Source organism: Drosophila ananassae, chromosome XL (genome assembly GCF_017639315.1).
Source record: "Drosophila ananassae strain 14024-0371.13 chromosome XL, ASM1763931v2, whole genome shotgun sequence".
Classification (NCBI taxonomy): Eukaryota; Metazoa; Arthropoda; class Insecta; order Diptera; family Drosophilidae; genus Drosophila; species Drosophila ananassae.
In genome coordinates, this window is record NC_057931.1 from 8,149,160 (window position 1) to 8,163,408 (window position 14,249).

Here is a 14,249-nt window from a genome sequence, read left to right on the forward strand (position 1 = left end):
TTTTCTAATACCTTTATTTGAAATTTATTTATCCTTTTAAAAAAAAAAAAAAATGATATTTACGCATACCAAAATTTTATTATATCATATATAAACCCATATTTCTTTAAACATTTACATTAATTTATATTTTTGTTATAAATCTTACTTATAAGCTTTCCTCCCGTATTATTAGACTATTTGTTCATGCAAGCAAACAATTAGGAATAATGTCAAACCCCTCTTTAGCCTTAGCCAAATTTTTATTAGTTTTATTTTGAATTAAATCCGTTTTATAATGAATTGAATACCTCCTGTTTGAACTGAGCAGATGACTCCACGGTCGTAGGGTGTTAAAGGGGTCACTAAAGCAATGCTTTATCGGACTGTGACCAAAGGTAGGGTGGGCAGTACGCGAGCCTATTTACATCTATGGCATCGCAAACTTTCTACTTCTCTACTCTCTCTCTCTTTCTAACCCTATCTCGCGTCGAATTAATTCTTCCGCTCTTCCGGTTTAGCATCTATTTGTCTATCTTGTCGCCAGCACGCTCAATTCTGGACTTTATTTAATATTAAATGTGGCCGTGTTAGGATTGGTACGAAGCAAGATCTCCATCCCCAAAGCCGACGAGCTAGAGCCGGACTCTATAGCGTGCCCTCGCAAGTACGAATCCTTCCTAAACAGCTCAGAATACCGTTACACGCTACAGTTATAATTAATTAATTATTAAATAAAGAAGAGTGGCGCCCAACATGTGTGGCCTTAGTGGAACTGTTTTTTTTCATTAAGACTCCAGGATAAATTAATTCGATTTTTCAACCTTCTTTTTCTTTCTTTCTCAAAATTTCTCTTTGTGTATTAAATTTTTTGGAAAGCAGTTAAATGATTATTAGTGTTCGTCACTGACCAGGATTTAAAAAAACAAACGAGAAATTTTTCTAAATTTGGCAGAAAGGTCCACAATGTGTTGGAACCTGAGGAAAACAGATATCGCGAGCTTAGGGTCGAGTTCTGGCCCGGGCTAAGACACAGTGTCACCAATCTATCAATCTCTATCATTCTAAAAGCGAAATGAATTTCACCGTACGGAATGTGGTGGTACTACTCCAGAGTAATGCCCCATCCAGAAGTTCATAAGCGTAGAATCCTTTTGGGATTACTTGAGGCTTCCGTTATGGTCTTTTGGAATACATCTGAATCTGTCGGAAACAGGTCGATGGCCAAGACCAAACTAGAAGCTGGGAGAAGTAATCTCTCTAGTTCTTGAAAGAAAGGAGTAATGACTTTACTACTTCTAACTAACTATCTACTTTTATTTTCCTGAGAAGTCGAAGAAAACAAATACCTTACAATACGTGTGACATCTAGCATCAGTTCAAACACTCTTTTGATTAGATTTTTTTTCTCTTTTGTTGGTTTAGTTGCTGAAGGCAACGTATCCTTAAGTAAAATATTTTGTTTGCTAGCAACAAGCTGAGCAGCGAGATTTTGATAATTCTTTTTTATTCCTTTTGTTGATACCTTCTTTGTGGAAAAGTTAAGATTTTTGGGAAGATGGGGATAGACCGGTCTCCAGATAAAGGAGCTGCAAACAGTTCCAATTCCTGTTGTCCGATTTGTAACGCCGAGGTAAACGCTGCCGAGGTCTACGTAACGGCATGCCAGCATGAGTTTCATAGGAAGTGCATAGAAGCTCACTGGAAGAAGAGTTTACAATGTCCGGTTTGCAAGGCGGTATGCAGACCCAAAGGAGTTAAAGTAACGGAGGATCCGGAAAGACGAACTCGAAGTCAATCCAGGAATCAGCCCATCCCCGATAACGTCGGGAGACTAACGACAGACGACATAGCTACTACTTCAGGGTCCAATCCCATTAGCAGCAATGAAAGCAGCATTTCGGCGAACGCCACAACGCTACTAGCTATGGAGCGGAGATTGCTGGAGTCACTTTCAGGAAAGATGGCCGAGTTAATCCAAAACTCAGTAGCTGACGTTTTGACTAGGACATTAGCAACTCAGAATTCGGGAATGAGTCACCCGTGTTTACCTCCATCAGAAGAAAGTCTGCAAAACAGGATAGACCTAGAAAATAGCAGAATACCTGGGAGAGATCACACATTAAGTCCGCGTTCCCAAAATTCTCAGGGAAGCAATACGTCAGATTTGTTGAACCGCCCAGATAAGGTAGTGCATATCCTCAACGGGTGGAAAATTAAATATTCAGGAAAAGGAGTGTCTGTGGACAACTTCATATATAGAGTGGAAGCACTGACTAGGGAGACTTTAGGAAATAACTATACGGTACTTTGCAGAAATGCAAGCGTTCTTTTTGAGGGCAAGGCCAATGAATTTTATTGGCGATATCATAAAGCCCATGGCGAAGTCCAATGGGACAGTTTCTGTACAGCTTTGCGGCTTCAGTTTCGTCAGGTGAGGGATGACGGCGACACTGAAGAGATTATAAGAAATACCAAACAAAAACCCAACGAATCGTTTGATTCATTTTACGACACCGTGTCAGGTCTGGTCGATCAGTTGGATCACCCGTGGACACAGCAGAAGCTAGTGAGAGTTATCAAAAATAACCTTCGTCCCGAGATAAGGCATGAGATTTTAAATCTCGATATCCAAACAGTCAGCGAGTTAAGAGGAATTTGTCGCAGACGCGAAGCGTTTATGGATGAGGTAAAGAGATCTCAAGGATACTCTCGAAGCACGCCTTTCAAACGCGATATCTCTGAGTTTGGTGAAGGTTACGATGTTCCGGAAACGGAGCAATCCGATGATGAAGCAGGAATAGAAGCTTTCTCCCTGTTGTGCTGGAATTGCCGCAAGGAAGGTCATAGATATCAGGATTGTATATCGGATAGGAGAGTTTTTTGTTACGGTTGTGGAGCACCGAATACTTACAAACCAAACTGTAGTAAGTGTTCAAAAAACTTCCAAGCCGGCACGTCGAAGTCGCAGTTCAGACCGAAAGCTCCGAGTGCCGTAAGAAGTCAGGCCACAATGACCGAGAAATAGAAGAGGTAGTGTTGGCAACCTCAACCCCTTCCATCGACAAACAGTGCACTGATCCAGGTCCTTTGCTTCACAGCAAAATACTGAGGTTACAGGAGGAGAATATTTCAGGATTGTATCACAACCCAAACTTTAAAATGCAGCGGTCCCGAAGTTCAAGGCGGGTAAGTCAGTTTTGGAGGCGAGTAAAGGAGGTTAAACAGGGCCTTCAGTACATTAATTCCTTGCCAGCAGGATCAAGCGATCCGCGACCTTTTGTACCAGTCAAGTTTCTGAATCGTACTGTCTATGGATTATTAGATTCAGGAGCCTCAATTAGTTGTGTTGGTGGTAATTTAGCTGAGGAATTAAAAACTAGCATTAAATATAAAGTATTAGCATGTAGTGCCTCAACAGCTGATGGAAGAGCGCAGCAGATCATAGGATATTGTAAAGTTGAAGTAGAATACGGGGAAGTTAAAAAGTTAATGAAAATTTATATAGTACCCTCTTTAAAACAAGATTTATATTTAGGGATTGATTTTTGGAAACTCTACGATTTATTACCCCGAAAGTTAATGATATCTGAACTAGGGTCAACAGAAGTAAACCCAAAGCTCAACGTTGATCAGCATATTTTGTCTGAAGTGGATAAGGCCAAGTTGATGAACGTCATCAATTGTTTTCCGTTGTTCGCGCAAGAAGGACTGGGTAGGACGAATTTAATAACTCATACCATCGAGGTGGGTAAGGCTAAACCCATCAAGCAAAGACACTTTCCAGTTTCACCCGCGGTGGAAAAGGCCATGTACTCCGAAATTGATAGGATGTTAGAGTTAGGCGTTATAGAAGAGTCGGAAAGCTCTTGGTCATCCCCTATCGTTATGGTTACTAAACCAGGAAAAGTTCGAATTTGTCTTGACTGCAGAAAAGTCAACAGTTTTACAGAAAAGGATGCATATCCTCTTCCTCAGATTAGCGGTATTTTAAGTCGATTGCCGAACGCGGAATATATATCGAGCCTCGATTTAAAGGACGCGTATTGGCAGGTGCCTTTAGATGTCGCTTCTCGGGACAAAACAGCGTTTACGGTACCGGGAAGACCTCTCTATCAATTTAAAGTAATGCCATTCGGGCTTTGTAATGCTACAAGTACCATGTCTCGACTCATGGATAAAGTAGTACCAGCACACCTCAGGAACGAAGTTTTCGTCTATCTCGACGATTTGTTGATAGTTTCTTCAAGCTTTGACAGGCATCTTGAAGTCCTGAGGGAAATAGCTTTGCAAATTAGACGAGCCGGGTTAACTATTAACATTGGGAAAAGTCATTTTTGCATGCACCGGGTACGATATTTGGGGCATATCATTGGAGACGGTGGTATACGTACAGACCCCGAAAAGGTGGCAGCAATCACCAATTTTCCTGTTCCGAAAAGTTTGCGAAATTTAAGGAGCTTTATGGGACTATGTGGGTGGTATCGCAAATTTGTGCCAAATTTTGCGACTCTTGCTGCTCCGTTAACTGACTTAATGACAACCAAACGTAAGTTCAGTTTGACCGACGAAGCGCTGAAAGCCTTCGAGGATCTAAAACGATCATTATCCGAAGCACCCGTTTTGTGTAGTCCCGATTTCGAAAAACCTTTCGAGATACACTGTGACGCCAGTAAGACAGGGGTAGGAGCAGTGTTAGTACAAGTATCTGAGGAAGGAGACGAACGACCTATTTGCTTTATTTCAAAGAAGTTGAATAAGGCGCAACGGAACTATACAGTAACGGAACAAGAATGTTTGGCTGCAATAGTGGCACTAAAGAATTTTAGGGCTTATGTCGAAGGTCAGATCTTTAAAATTATCACCGATCATGCCTCATTAAAATGGCTGATGTCCAATCAGGATTTGAGTACACGCTTGGCTCGATGGGCGTTATCATTGCAAAGGTACAAGTTCAAGATTGAACATCGGAAGGGTGCCCTCAATCTGGTTCCCGACGTGTTGTCTCGGGTTAATGAAGAAGTGATAGCCGCGTTGGACTTGCGAGACGGACTACTTTTGGATTTGAGCTCGGAGCATTTTAGATCGGGGGAATACACAGATTTAGTGAATAAAGTGAAGGCGAACGAAACTAATTTTCCTGACCTTAAGACTGAGGAAGGTTTCGTTTATCGTAAGGCCGAACACCTAACAGGAGATCGCATGCACGACGAATTCGCGTGGAAACTTTGGGTTCCAAAGGAGTTAGTTCCCGAAATACTAGCGAAAGCACACGATAGTCCTTTGTCGTCTCATGGAGGCATCCATAAGACCATCGAAAGAGTTAGGCGTTACTATTTTTGGCCTGGGCTAGTGCCTGATGTAAAGGCTTATGTGAATGCTTGCGAGGTATGCAGGACCACAAAGCCATCAAATTGCGTTTTACGACCGCCCTTAGGGAAAGCTCCAGAAAGCCATCGATTTTTCCAACGGTTATTTATGGATTTTCTCGGGCCTTATCCTAGATCAAGAAGCGGCCATGTGGGTATTTTCATTGTCTTGGACCATTTTTCGAAATACGTTTTCCTGAAACCTGTTAGGAAAATTGACACAAGTACTGTGGTTAAATATTTGGAAGAAGAATTGTTCTTAACGTATGGAGTGCCAGAAACCGTAGTGTCCGACAATGGCTCTCAGTTCCGTTCCCATGCGTTTGGCAAATTATTGGAACAGTATCGCGTAACTCACACCTTTACCGCGGTACATTCTCCCCAAGCCAACGCTTCCGAACGCGTAAATCGATCGGTGATATCGGCGATAAGAGCATACATACGGCCTGATCAGAGGGATTGGGACGAAAATTTAAGTAAAATATGCTGCTCGTTGAGATCAGCAAGGCATTCAAGTTTAGGGACCTCGCCTTACTATATGGTGTTCGGGCAACACATGATCACTTCCGGGACCACGTATTCTTTGTTAAGAAAGTTAAATTTATTAGACGATCGAGCGCTGAAGTTAGACCGTCAGGATTCTTTGGAAGTTGCACGAGAAAATGCGAGTCGGCTAATGCAGAGAAAGCACGACGAAAACGAGAAGAGTTACAATTTGCGGTCTCGGAACGTGACTTTTAAGGAAGGACAAGAAGTGTATAGGAGAAATTTTAGGCAGAGCTGTTTCCAGTCTGGCTACAACGCTAAATTTGGGCCGTCCTTTGTTAAGTGTAGGGTTCGAAAGAAACTGGGAAGCGTGTATTACGAACTAGAGGATTTGCAAGGAAAATTGATAGGCACTTATCACGCGAAGGACATAAAACAATAGCGCCTCTTCAGTCGGTATCAGTCTAGGGTACCAGGAATAGAATACCCTAGCCTGAATGTTTCGGGGGGGCTTTGTAGCGGCGACTGAAGAGTCATTTTTTAAAAAAAAAATAATAAATAAAAAAAAACTAAAATTGTAAACAAATACAATCGATGTACATATCGGCTTTGTAAATTGGGTTTTTTTTCCCGATAGTTAAAGCGAAGCTTTACTTCGGGAGTTGCCAAATTGTTAAGGCGCGGGATCAGCTGCAGCAGGGAGGCTTAGGAAAGCTGCAATATCAGCTGTTCTGCATTTCCGGTAACCTAAATGGAATGTAGGTTGTTCCATGCTCGGTCTTTTCTATCGAAACCACCCAGAAGTGCAGACGCCCAAATAGTATCTCTCTGCAAGTGTAAATTTTATCAGCGCAAGAGCCGCGCAAGTGCAGTGTTTATTTTTTTTTTATTTATCAACTACCAAGTAAGTTGCAGATCATGCGTATGTTTTTTATTTACATGCGTACGCTTATCTAGATTTGCAACGGTGATAAGGGCAGCCTAAGCCTGTGTTTGTGGGTTTTTTTTCTTTTGTGTGTTGCGGCTTTATGAAAGCGCGACCTCGTTGCGGTCTTATCAAAATTTATCAGGTGAATATAAAATTTATATTTGTAATAACTCCAGGGTACTTATTGTGGCCGTTTTAAAGTTTCGTTGCGGTCCACACCAAAACACCCCGGGAGCGCTCTTTATTTTTATTTTTTTTTTAAACTTTCGCGAGCAAAAAAAAATAATCATCAGTTTGTTATAAATCGTTTAATTTTAATCCTCGTGCGAAAATAAGTTTGTTTTAAGATTCTAAGGTGTGCAAAAGCCTCATTCCACTCATTTACAGCAGCCCAAAGCAGAGATCGATCTTTCGCCGATGGATTTACAGTGAGTGGTTTATTTACCTTTTACATATACACTGAAAAAAAAATTTTTTTGAGTCCCACTGAATTTTAATATTATATTTAATGCATTCCTCCTTCATCTTAACATAAAAAAAAAAAAAAAAAAAATAACAAGAGCACGAATTTCATTTAAATGATTTAACTGATGACTAATGAATACTCTATCCTAATGAATTTTAAATATTATCATTTTTCTAATACCTTTATTTGAAATTTATTTATCCTTTTAAAAAAAAAAAAAAATGATATTTACGCATACCAAAATTTTATTATATCATATATAAACCCATATTTCTTTAAACATTTACATTAATTTATATTTTTGTTATAAATCTTACTTATAAGCTTTCCTCCCGTATTATTAGACTATTTGTTCATGCAAGCAAACAATTAGGAATAATGTCAAACCCCTCTTTAGCCTTAGCCAAATTTTTATTAGTTTTATTTTGAATTAAATCCGTTTTATAATGAATTGAATACCTCCTGTTTGAACTGAGCAGATGACTCCACGGTCGTAGGGTGTTAAAGGGGTCACTAAAGCAATGCTTTATCGGACTGTGACCAAAGGTAGGGTGGGCAGTACGCGAGCCTATTTACATCTATGGCATCGCAAACTTTCTACTTCTCTACTCTCTCTCTCTTTCTAACCCTATCTCGCGTCGAATTAATTCTTCCGCTCTTCCGGTTTAGCATCTATTTGTCTATCTTGTCGCCAGCACGCTCAATTCTGGACTTTATTTAATATTAAATGTGGCCGTGTTAGGATTGGTACGAAGCAAGATCTCCATCCCCAAAGCCGACGAGCTAGAGCCGGACTCTATAGCGTGCCCTCGCAAGTACGAATCCTTCCTAAACAGCTCAGAATACCGTTACACGCTACAGGGTCTTGCCGACCGATGCACTGGTCAGGAGGACCGGATTGACGCAGTTGCTGTACGAGCGATGGACCTTCGTGGATCGGGAACGCAGATTGTCCAGCTTCTCCTTGGCACTCCCCGGATAGAGGAGCATGGCTCTGTCTATGGTCGCAATGGCATCTTGCAGTTCGGTTAGCTTCTGTTTCGAAAAGGAGTTCCCACTGCACTCCCCAATAATATTCAGAAGCTCGAGAATGCTTTCTTCAAAAAGTTTGAAGTTTGAGTTTGAAGTTTTCCCTTCCGCCTCCGAAGTCATTTCAGCGATTGCGTCCTCCTGGGTGTAGAATTGGACTGGCACTGGACTGGCCCAACTCATATTTTTTGCCATTCGCCCATTGTCTTATCGAAGATCCATGTACGTATATGGTATAGGTATATGGTATGGAGAGAGAGTACCTCTCCGGGCATTCCGGTCCGGGCTCTTAGCCCCACTCATGACTCACGATGTGTACGTGAGGTACTCTCCGGTTGCCGGGTCGTCTCTTCCAGGGTTCCAGCTCTCGATAGTGTACGGTTGGGTCTTCACACACGAACCATATGTGTATTCGAGATGTGTATGTGTACCACTCTCCTCGTCTCCTCGTCCGATCTCATCTGGTGGTCTGGTGGATCGCTTTTTCAGTCGCTTTCGGTCTGTCAAAGCGGGAGGAGTGCCACCAGGAGTCAACTTATCTTCAAGTTCAATTGAAATTAGAAAAAAAACCAAGAACTCGAGACGTCATGGGTACTTTCAGTAAGCAGGATGACAGCAATTGGGAAAAGAAACTTGCCCTCCGCTCAAGAAAAGTCGTCAAGTACCAGGAGGAGTTGGACACGCGGGTGAACTTCCCTGCGTTGCAGAAGGCCATCGATGCCATCGACGAAGCCATGCTGGGGTACCAGGGTGACGCCAAGAAGGAGCTGGACAAGGTCCGAGCCTTGAACACGAGGGCGCGGTGCAAATATGAGAAGTGTGTGGGCTTGATTTTTGAGTGGGCTGTCTCGGCGTCGAATAAGTTCGAGATCGTCCTGCCCGTCATCGGGGACAAGGATTTGTCCAAGGACGACAGAGACATCTTGTATACAATAGTTTCCGAGTCGGTCAAGGATGGTGTGCATATAATAGCAGCCTCCCTTGAACTGCTGAAGGAGGTCCTTTTGAATGCATCCAAGCTGAGCGACCTGTTCAAGTCCATCGAGCACAAGGTCCACGATGATATCCGGAGTGGCTACTACGGGAAGCAGAAAGAAGAGCTGGAGAATAAGATCCACGAAACCCATAGAGGACGAACTGCCCTAATTTTTGCAGGTATTGGTGGCATCTTTACGGCCTTGGGCGCCATCATATTCGAACCGACTGGGGCTGCTATTGGCTTGCCAGCCGGAGTGGCGGTGGCCTATGGAGTGGAGACCCTGGTGGAGTGGAACGAGAGGAAGGACCCCAAGAAACAACTGAAGGGCATCCAGTGTTGTTTCGAAATCATAACGAAAAAAATCAAGGACGCCCAAGAGGTCCTACGCGACATAATAGGAGCCCTCGAGGAAGATCGGAGCAACGTACTCGTCCTTAAAGGGACTTGTGGCAGTGCAGACCAAGTAAGTGCTCTACTCCTGGTACTCCTACTACTACTAATACTACTACTACTACTACTACTACTACTACTACTACTATTCACAGAACATGACTGTTTTGAAGATGCAGTTCATGGACGCCCTGGACCGGTTCGTTGAGAAGTGTGAGCAGTTTTGGAAACAGTACGAGGCTTATGCCAAGTGGCACGGATACGCAGCCGGGAAATGATTGCCCTGGAGTTCCCGGATAACTTGGATAGCCGGCTGCCCCAGTACTTCCCATCCGGAAGCCATACAAATAAATAATTAATAAATAGCTGTGTCTGCGTAGCCTTCCTGGGGGCCTTCCTGGGGGAAGGCTAGCTCCAGAGATCCTCTGAAGCTGCAGTCTCCTTTATTTGGGAACAATATAACAAATATAAGAATTCCATCATTCCATCGAGCCATGCCACTCGACGAAGCTCTGGCACTGCACCCTCAGTTTCCCTAGAACCGGAATGAATAGAGCTCGGATGTCGGGGTTCTTGGACTTCAGAAAGGTCCTTGCCTGAAAATGCGAAACGGTTAGTGGGTTACTCCAGTGCCAGGAGGCGGAACTTACAAGGTGGGCCTCATCGATTTTTGCTTTGAGAACTGTTAGGTGTCTTATGTCCTCGTCCAGCTGCAGCTCGATCCCGTCCTTGACTACTTGCCTGGCCTCTTCCAGCGCCCTCTTCGAGCTCCGGTGGAGCGACTCCATGTTATATATCCGGTTTTTGTACGATTGTATCCGCTCCTCGCATGCCTTAATAGGAAGGATTCCCAGAAGAGACACCACTCCTACAAAGGGTACGATTGCTACTACAAGTGATGTTACTCCGATCCTTCTTATTTCCGACTGTTCTCCTTCGATCGACGCCAGCAGGCTTCCCCTCCTTCTTCCGTAGAGCCCGCTGGGACCAAAGTCATCGACCACGTCGTGCAAAATGGAATGCAACAGGTCTTTTGCCTGGGAAACCTCCAAATGGGAATCGTTCAACAGTTCCAGCGACGCCAGCGCCCTGTCCAGGCCGACCTCCACCGCGCTCACTATCACCCCCCCTATGATGTCCAGGACCGCCTTCGGATCCTCGCTGGCGAGTTTCAGGACCATCTGGAACTCCCTGCCGGCTCTGACACACCACTTGAACATCAGTGCGACTCAAAAAATCCAACTGTTCGATCCTCTCCCTGGCTCTTCCCTCGTATCCCGGCCCAACATATCGACGGACTTCGTCGATGGCCTCTTGCAGTTCTGCGAACTTCACTCGTCTGTCCCACTCGCATTGGTACCTCTCCATAATCCTCGAAATACCCAGCAGCCCGCACTCCAGGTCCTTGTACATCTCCTTGTGGAAGCTACCCATCCTCTCTTCTCTCCTCCGTTCCAGGCCGTCCCTATGAAGGTATGTATATATGTATGTCCGTATAATAGCCGCGTAAGAAACTGTACCGATCTCCGACAGCTGACTGCTAGACTCTCTTCTAGAATCTCTTCGACTGCTAGACTGGGCGAACAAAGACTGCGCTATCAGTTCCAGGTGCCCCTCCCTTCTACACAAGTGTGTGGGAGTGACTATCTCATGGCTGTGGTTGTGGATGTGGATGTGGTTGTGGTTGTGCCTTGGGAGTAGCGTGTGCGCCGCTCTCCCAGAGAACTCTCCCAGGCCCAGTATTCCGGGGATCCCCCGATTTCGGTTCCCCTTCTGGGAACACAGTACATAGTATAGAAGACTCAATAAACAAATAGGCGTACGTGCCAAGATCCAAGAGTCCCTCGAGATGTCCCTTTGTTCTCTTGGCGGATGAATCACTTTGCTTTCTGGGAATTGCCCCGGAGCGCACTACTACTACTAGTACTCTTCTACCACCACCACCACACGGCTGATACTGCGAGCTGGAACGAGGCAGCAGTCGAAGTCCGACAACTCAGTGGAGATCGAGGCGCCGCGGACGCAGGTTCTCTTGCGACGCAACTCTCGGACACATAGCACTTGGTACTCGCCATGGTTTCGACCGCCGATTCCCCCGAACCCCCGAACCCCGAGGCCCTTGTCGTGGATGAAACCCTAAAGACTCTGACCAAGATCCTGGAGGAACTCGCGAGGGACGTCGACTCGCAGATGGGGCTGGCCGACCTGCAGAGGGCGGTCGACGCGATAGACAGGAACACGCTGGGCTACCTGGGAGAGGCTGGGAGAGGGCCCAGGCTGGACCAGCTGCGGACCGACCACACCCTCGTCCGCCACGCCTACCGCAGGAGTACTGAGCAGATGCTCGAGTGGAGTGCCTTCGCCGCCAGCACCCTGGAGACCCTGATTCCCCTCCTGGACGAGCCAGTCGCCTCTCCGGCAGACCAGGACCGGTTCTGGCGGACGGTTGCCGGAGCACTCGGCACTGGCCTGGAGAGGGCAGGAACTTCCCTCAACCACCTACAGGGCTTGGAGGCCACCGCTCTGGAGAAGCAGTTCCGGGACATGCTCGAGAGTCTCCGGCACGACTTCGGCCCGGACGGCGTCTACGGCAGGAGGATGCGGGAGCTGAAGGCTCCCCCAGCTGACAAGGAGCCTCCAGCCAAGCAGACCCGACTGCAACCAGGTGCCATAGAGACAGGAGAGGAGCTCTCGGAGAAGCCCTTGCAGGAGAGCCCTCCTCCAGGCTCCCTCCAGGAATCAAGCTGCGCCGCCGAGGGTCTGGTGGTAGGGGACGTGGCAGAACACGCTTCCAAGGGAGAGCCAGCGGGGATATCTAAGTGGTGTCAGAAGATCGGATTTGGAAGCAACCCCAAGCCGAAGTCAAAGCCGAAGCCAGTCGACCAAGAAGAGCTGGGCAGGATCGAGACCCTCCAGCGAGTCCTGACTGAGAACATTGAAGATGCCATTGCCTTCACGAAAAAGCTGATCCACCGCCTGGAGGCCGACAAGAGGAGGCTCGCCACTCTCGGCCAGCTCAACTCCAGGAACCAGGTATGCTTCCAACATCGACGTGGGCGAGAATCGCTCCTCATTCCGTCCATTTCCATTTCAGAATGCAGGCACGCTTCTGGTGGCCCATCCGGAGCTGCGGGATGGTCTAGTGCCACGTCTGAAGGTTCTGAAGAGGGCGTGTCTCTCCTACAGGGAGCTGCGCTGCGGATGACTTGCTGTGAATGGAATATTCGAGTATCCGTGTACTCCGTACCAGGCACTATTTGCGAATAAAGCCAAACCAAGATCCGTCCATGAGGTCTCTGCAAGGGGAGGGAAAGTAGTCATCGAAGATGGCCATGGAGGGCAGGAAGTGAGAAGTCACCCAGTGAGAAGTCGGTTCGGGAATGCTTCACAAATACTTGGAAAATGGCCACAAATTTATTTTTGTTTCGTTTGATTTCATATTTTTGGTTTTCTTGAAATGTTACTCCACTTTTGGGTATCCACTTTTTCGCCTCCAGGACTCGGATGGTTGCCAGGATGCCGCTGGGATGTCTGGAGTCAGGATGTACGGTATATATGTATGAATGATATATGTATGTATGTATGTATGTATGTATGTATGGATTGGATGTGGACCAGAGCCGGGGGCGTGGAAGCGAGAAGAGGTGGATGGGAGTAAGCGGGACGGCGAGATGACTCGCTTGTTCGCCGCATTTCTTCTTCTTCTTATTATTATTATTATTATTATTATTTTTGTTTTTGTTTTTTTTTTTTGTTTTTGCGGGGGACAGGGATGGGGGTGGGGGCGTGGCTGCTTGGCATGGGCGTGGCATAAAATTTGCTTTTAAAAATATCATTACACATCACGTCAATTACAATTTTTTTTTTTTTTTCTTTTTCTTTTTTTTTTAAAGACATATTTTTTTTTCGTTTTTTTTTTGTTTTGTTTTTGTTTTTTTAGCGTATATAAATAAATGCATACACATATATACGGTAATATATAGACGGTATATATATGTACGTGTACAAATAATGCAATAGACACACATCTATACAAATTATACTATATAATGGTTAATTTTTTTTCTTCTTCTTCTTTTTCGTTTTTTTTTTCAATTTTAATTTTTACTTTTTTGCGTTTGTTTTACTCTTTTACTTATTTCTTCTATCCATTACTCTGTTCTTATTTTTTTCTCTGCTTTTTTTGTTTGTTTTGGCAACAGATTATCCATTATCCTTTATCCTTTATCATTTATCCATCCATTAAGTTTGAGGTCCGTTTTTCAGACACAAGATACACATTTAATTAAGTTACCATATACGTAAAAAATTAATGCTCAATTACAAGAAATAACACTTAGGCGTACAATGTTTGTTGTATTGCATTTTTAATTCATTTCGGTTTTAATAATTCTGCCTTTTTCTTTTATCTCGTTTATCTCTCCTTAATTTCTTTTTTTGTTAGTTTTTAGTTTAAAATTAATACGAGGGGGGGGGATGAGAATGGTGGTGGTGAAGGAGAAGGAGGAACGGGAGGGATTCAAAAAAGTCACTAGGTCATACGACTCCAATAAGTAGGCAATGAAAAATGTTCGCTCTCAGATCCTCTCCTTCTATGCGAAAAAAATTTCCCATAGCATACTT

General features: G+C 44.6%; 4 protein-coding genes across 5 annotated transcripts; 2 read left to right on the forward strand and 2 right to left on the reverse strand.

Annotated features, from left to right (window-relative positions):
- Positions 1-207: 207 nt before the first annotated feature.
- Positions 208-8,448, reverse strand: LOC116655565. Of its 2 annotated transcripts, none has more exons than XM_032453494.1 (2): positions 8,057-8,448; positions 208-659 (listed from the first exon to the last, which is right to left on the reverse strand). In XM_032453494.1, exon 1 carries the CDS (start codon positions 8,438-8,440, stop codon positions 8,084-8,086), a length of 357 nt encoding a protein of 118 aa, XP_032309385.1. In that variant the 5' UTR covers positions 8,441-8,448; the 3' UTR covers positions 208-659; positions 8,057-8,083. The 2 variants fall into 2 exon arrangements, 1 of the variants encoding a protein (XP_032309385.1); XR_006507659.1 differs by having other exon boundaries at positions 208-592; positions 7,990-8,448.
- Positions 8,449-8,725: 277 nt separating this feature from the next.
- Positions 8,726-9,991, forward strand: LOC6502299. The gene is made up of 2 exons (XM_001966160.4): positions 8,726-9,699; positions 9,782-9,991. The coding sequence occupies exons 1-2, from the start codon at positions 8,845-8,847 to the stop codon at positions 9,902-9,904; spliced, it is 978 nt and encodes a 325-aa protein (XP_001966196.1). The 5' UTR covers positions 8,726-8,844; the 3' UTR covers positions 9,905-9,991.
- A 64-nt stretch (positions 9,992-10,055) lies between these two features.
- Positions 10,056-10,855, reverse strand: LOC6502107. Its single transcript, XM_001966161.3, has 2 exons — positions 10,277-10,855; positions 10,056-10,222 (listed from the first exon to the last, which is right to left on the reverse strand). Exons 1-2 carry the CDS (start codon positions 10,844-10,846, stop codon positions 10,106-10,108), a joined length of 687 nt encoding a protein of 228 aa, XP_001966197.2. The 5' UTR covers positions 10,847-10,855; the 3' UTR covers positions 10,056-10,105.
- A 758-nt stretch (positions 10,856-11,613) lies between these two features.
- Positions 11,614-12,912, forward strand: LOC6502300. The gene is made up of 2 exons (XM_001966162.3): positions 11,614-12,659; positions 12,721-12,912. Exons 1-2 carry the CDS (start codon positions 11,700-11,702, stop codon positions 12,829-12,831), a joined length of 1,071 nt encoding a protein of 356 aa, XP_001966198.1. The 5' UTR covers positions 11,614-11,699; the 3' UTR covers positions 12,832-12,912.
- Positions 12,913-14,249: the final 1,337 nt, after the last annotated feature.

What these genes read in the sequence shown, in the direction of transcription:
- LOC116655565 (XM_032453494.1), bottom strand. Translation starts at nt 8,440, where the DNA reads ATGAGTTGGGCCAGTCCAGTGCCAGTCCAATTCTACACCCAGGAGGAC.
- LOC6502299 (XM_001966160.4), top strand. Translation starts at nt 8,845, where the DNA reads ATGGGTACTTTCAGTAAGCAGGATGACAGCAATTGGGAAAAGAAACTT. An exon ending in CTTGTGGCAGTGCAGACCAA is followed by an intron (nt 9,700 to 9,781) that starts GTAAGTGCTCTA and finishes TACTATTCACAG; the next exon opens with AACATGACTGTTTTGAAGAT.
- LOC6502107 (XM_001966161.3), bottom strand. Translation starts at nt 10,846, where the DNA reads ATGTTCAAGTGGTGTGTCAGAGCCGGCAGGGAGTTCCAGATGGTCCTG. An exon ending in AAATCGATGAGGCCCACCTT is followed by an intron (nt 10,223 to 10,276) that starts GTAAGTTCCGCC and finishes TCGCATTTTCAG; the next exon opens with GCAAGGACCTTTCTGAAGTC.
- LOC6502300 (XM_001966162.3), top strand. Translation starts at nt 11,700, where the DNA reads ATGGTTTCGACCGCCGATTCCCCCGAACCCCCGAACCCCGAGGCCCTT. An exon ending in AGCTCAACTCCAGGAACCAG is followed by an intron (nt 12,660 to 12,720) that starts GTATGCTTCCAA and finishes TTTCCATTTCAG; the next exon opens with AATGCAGGCACGCTTCTGGT.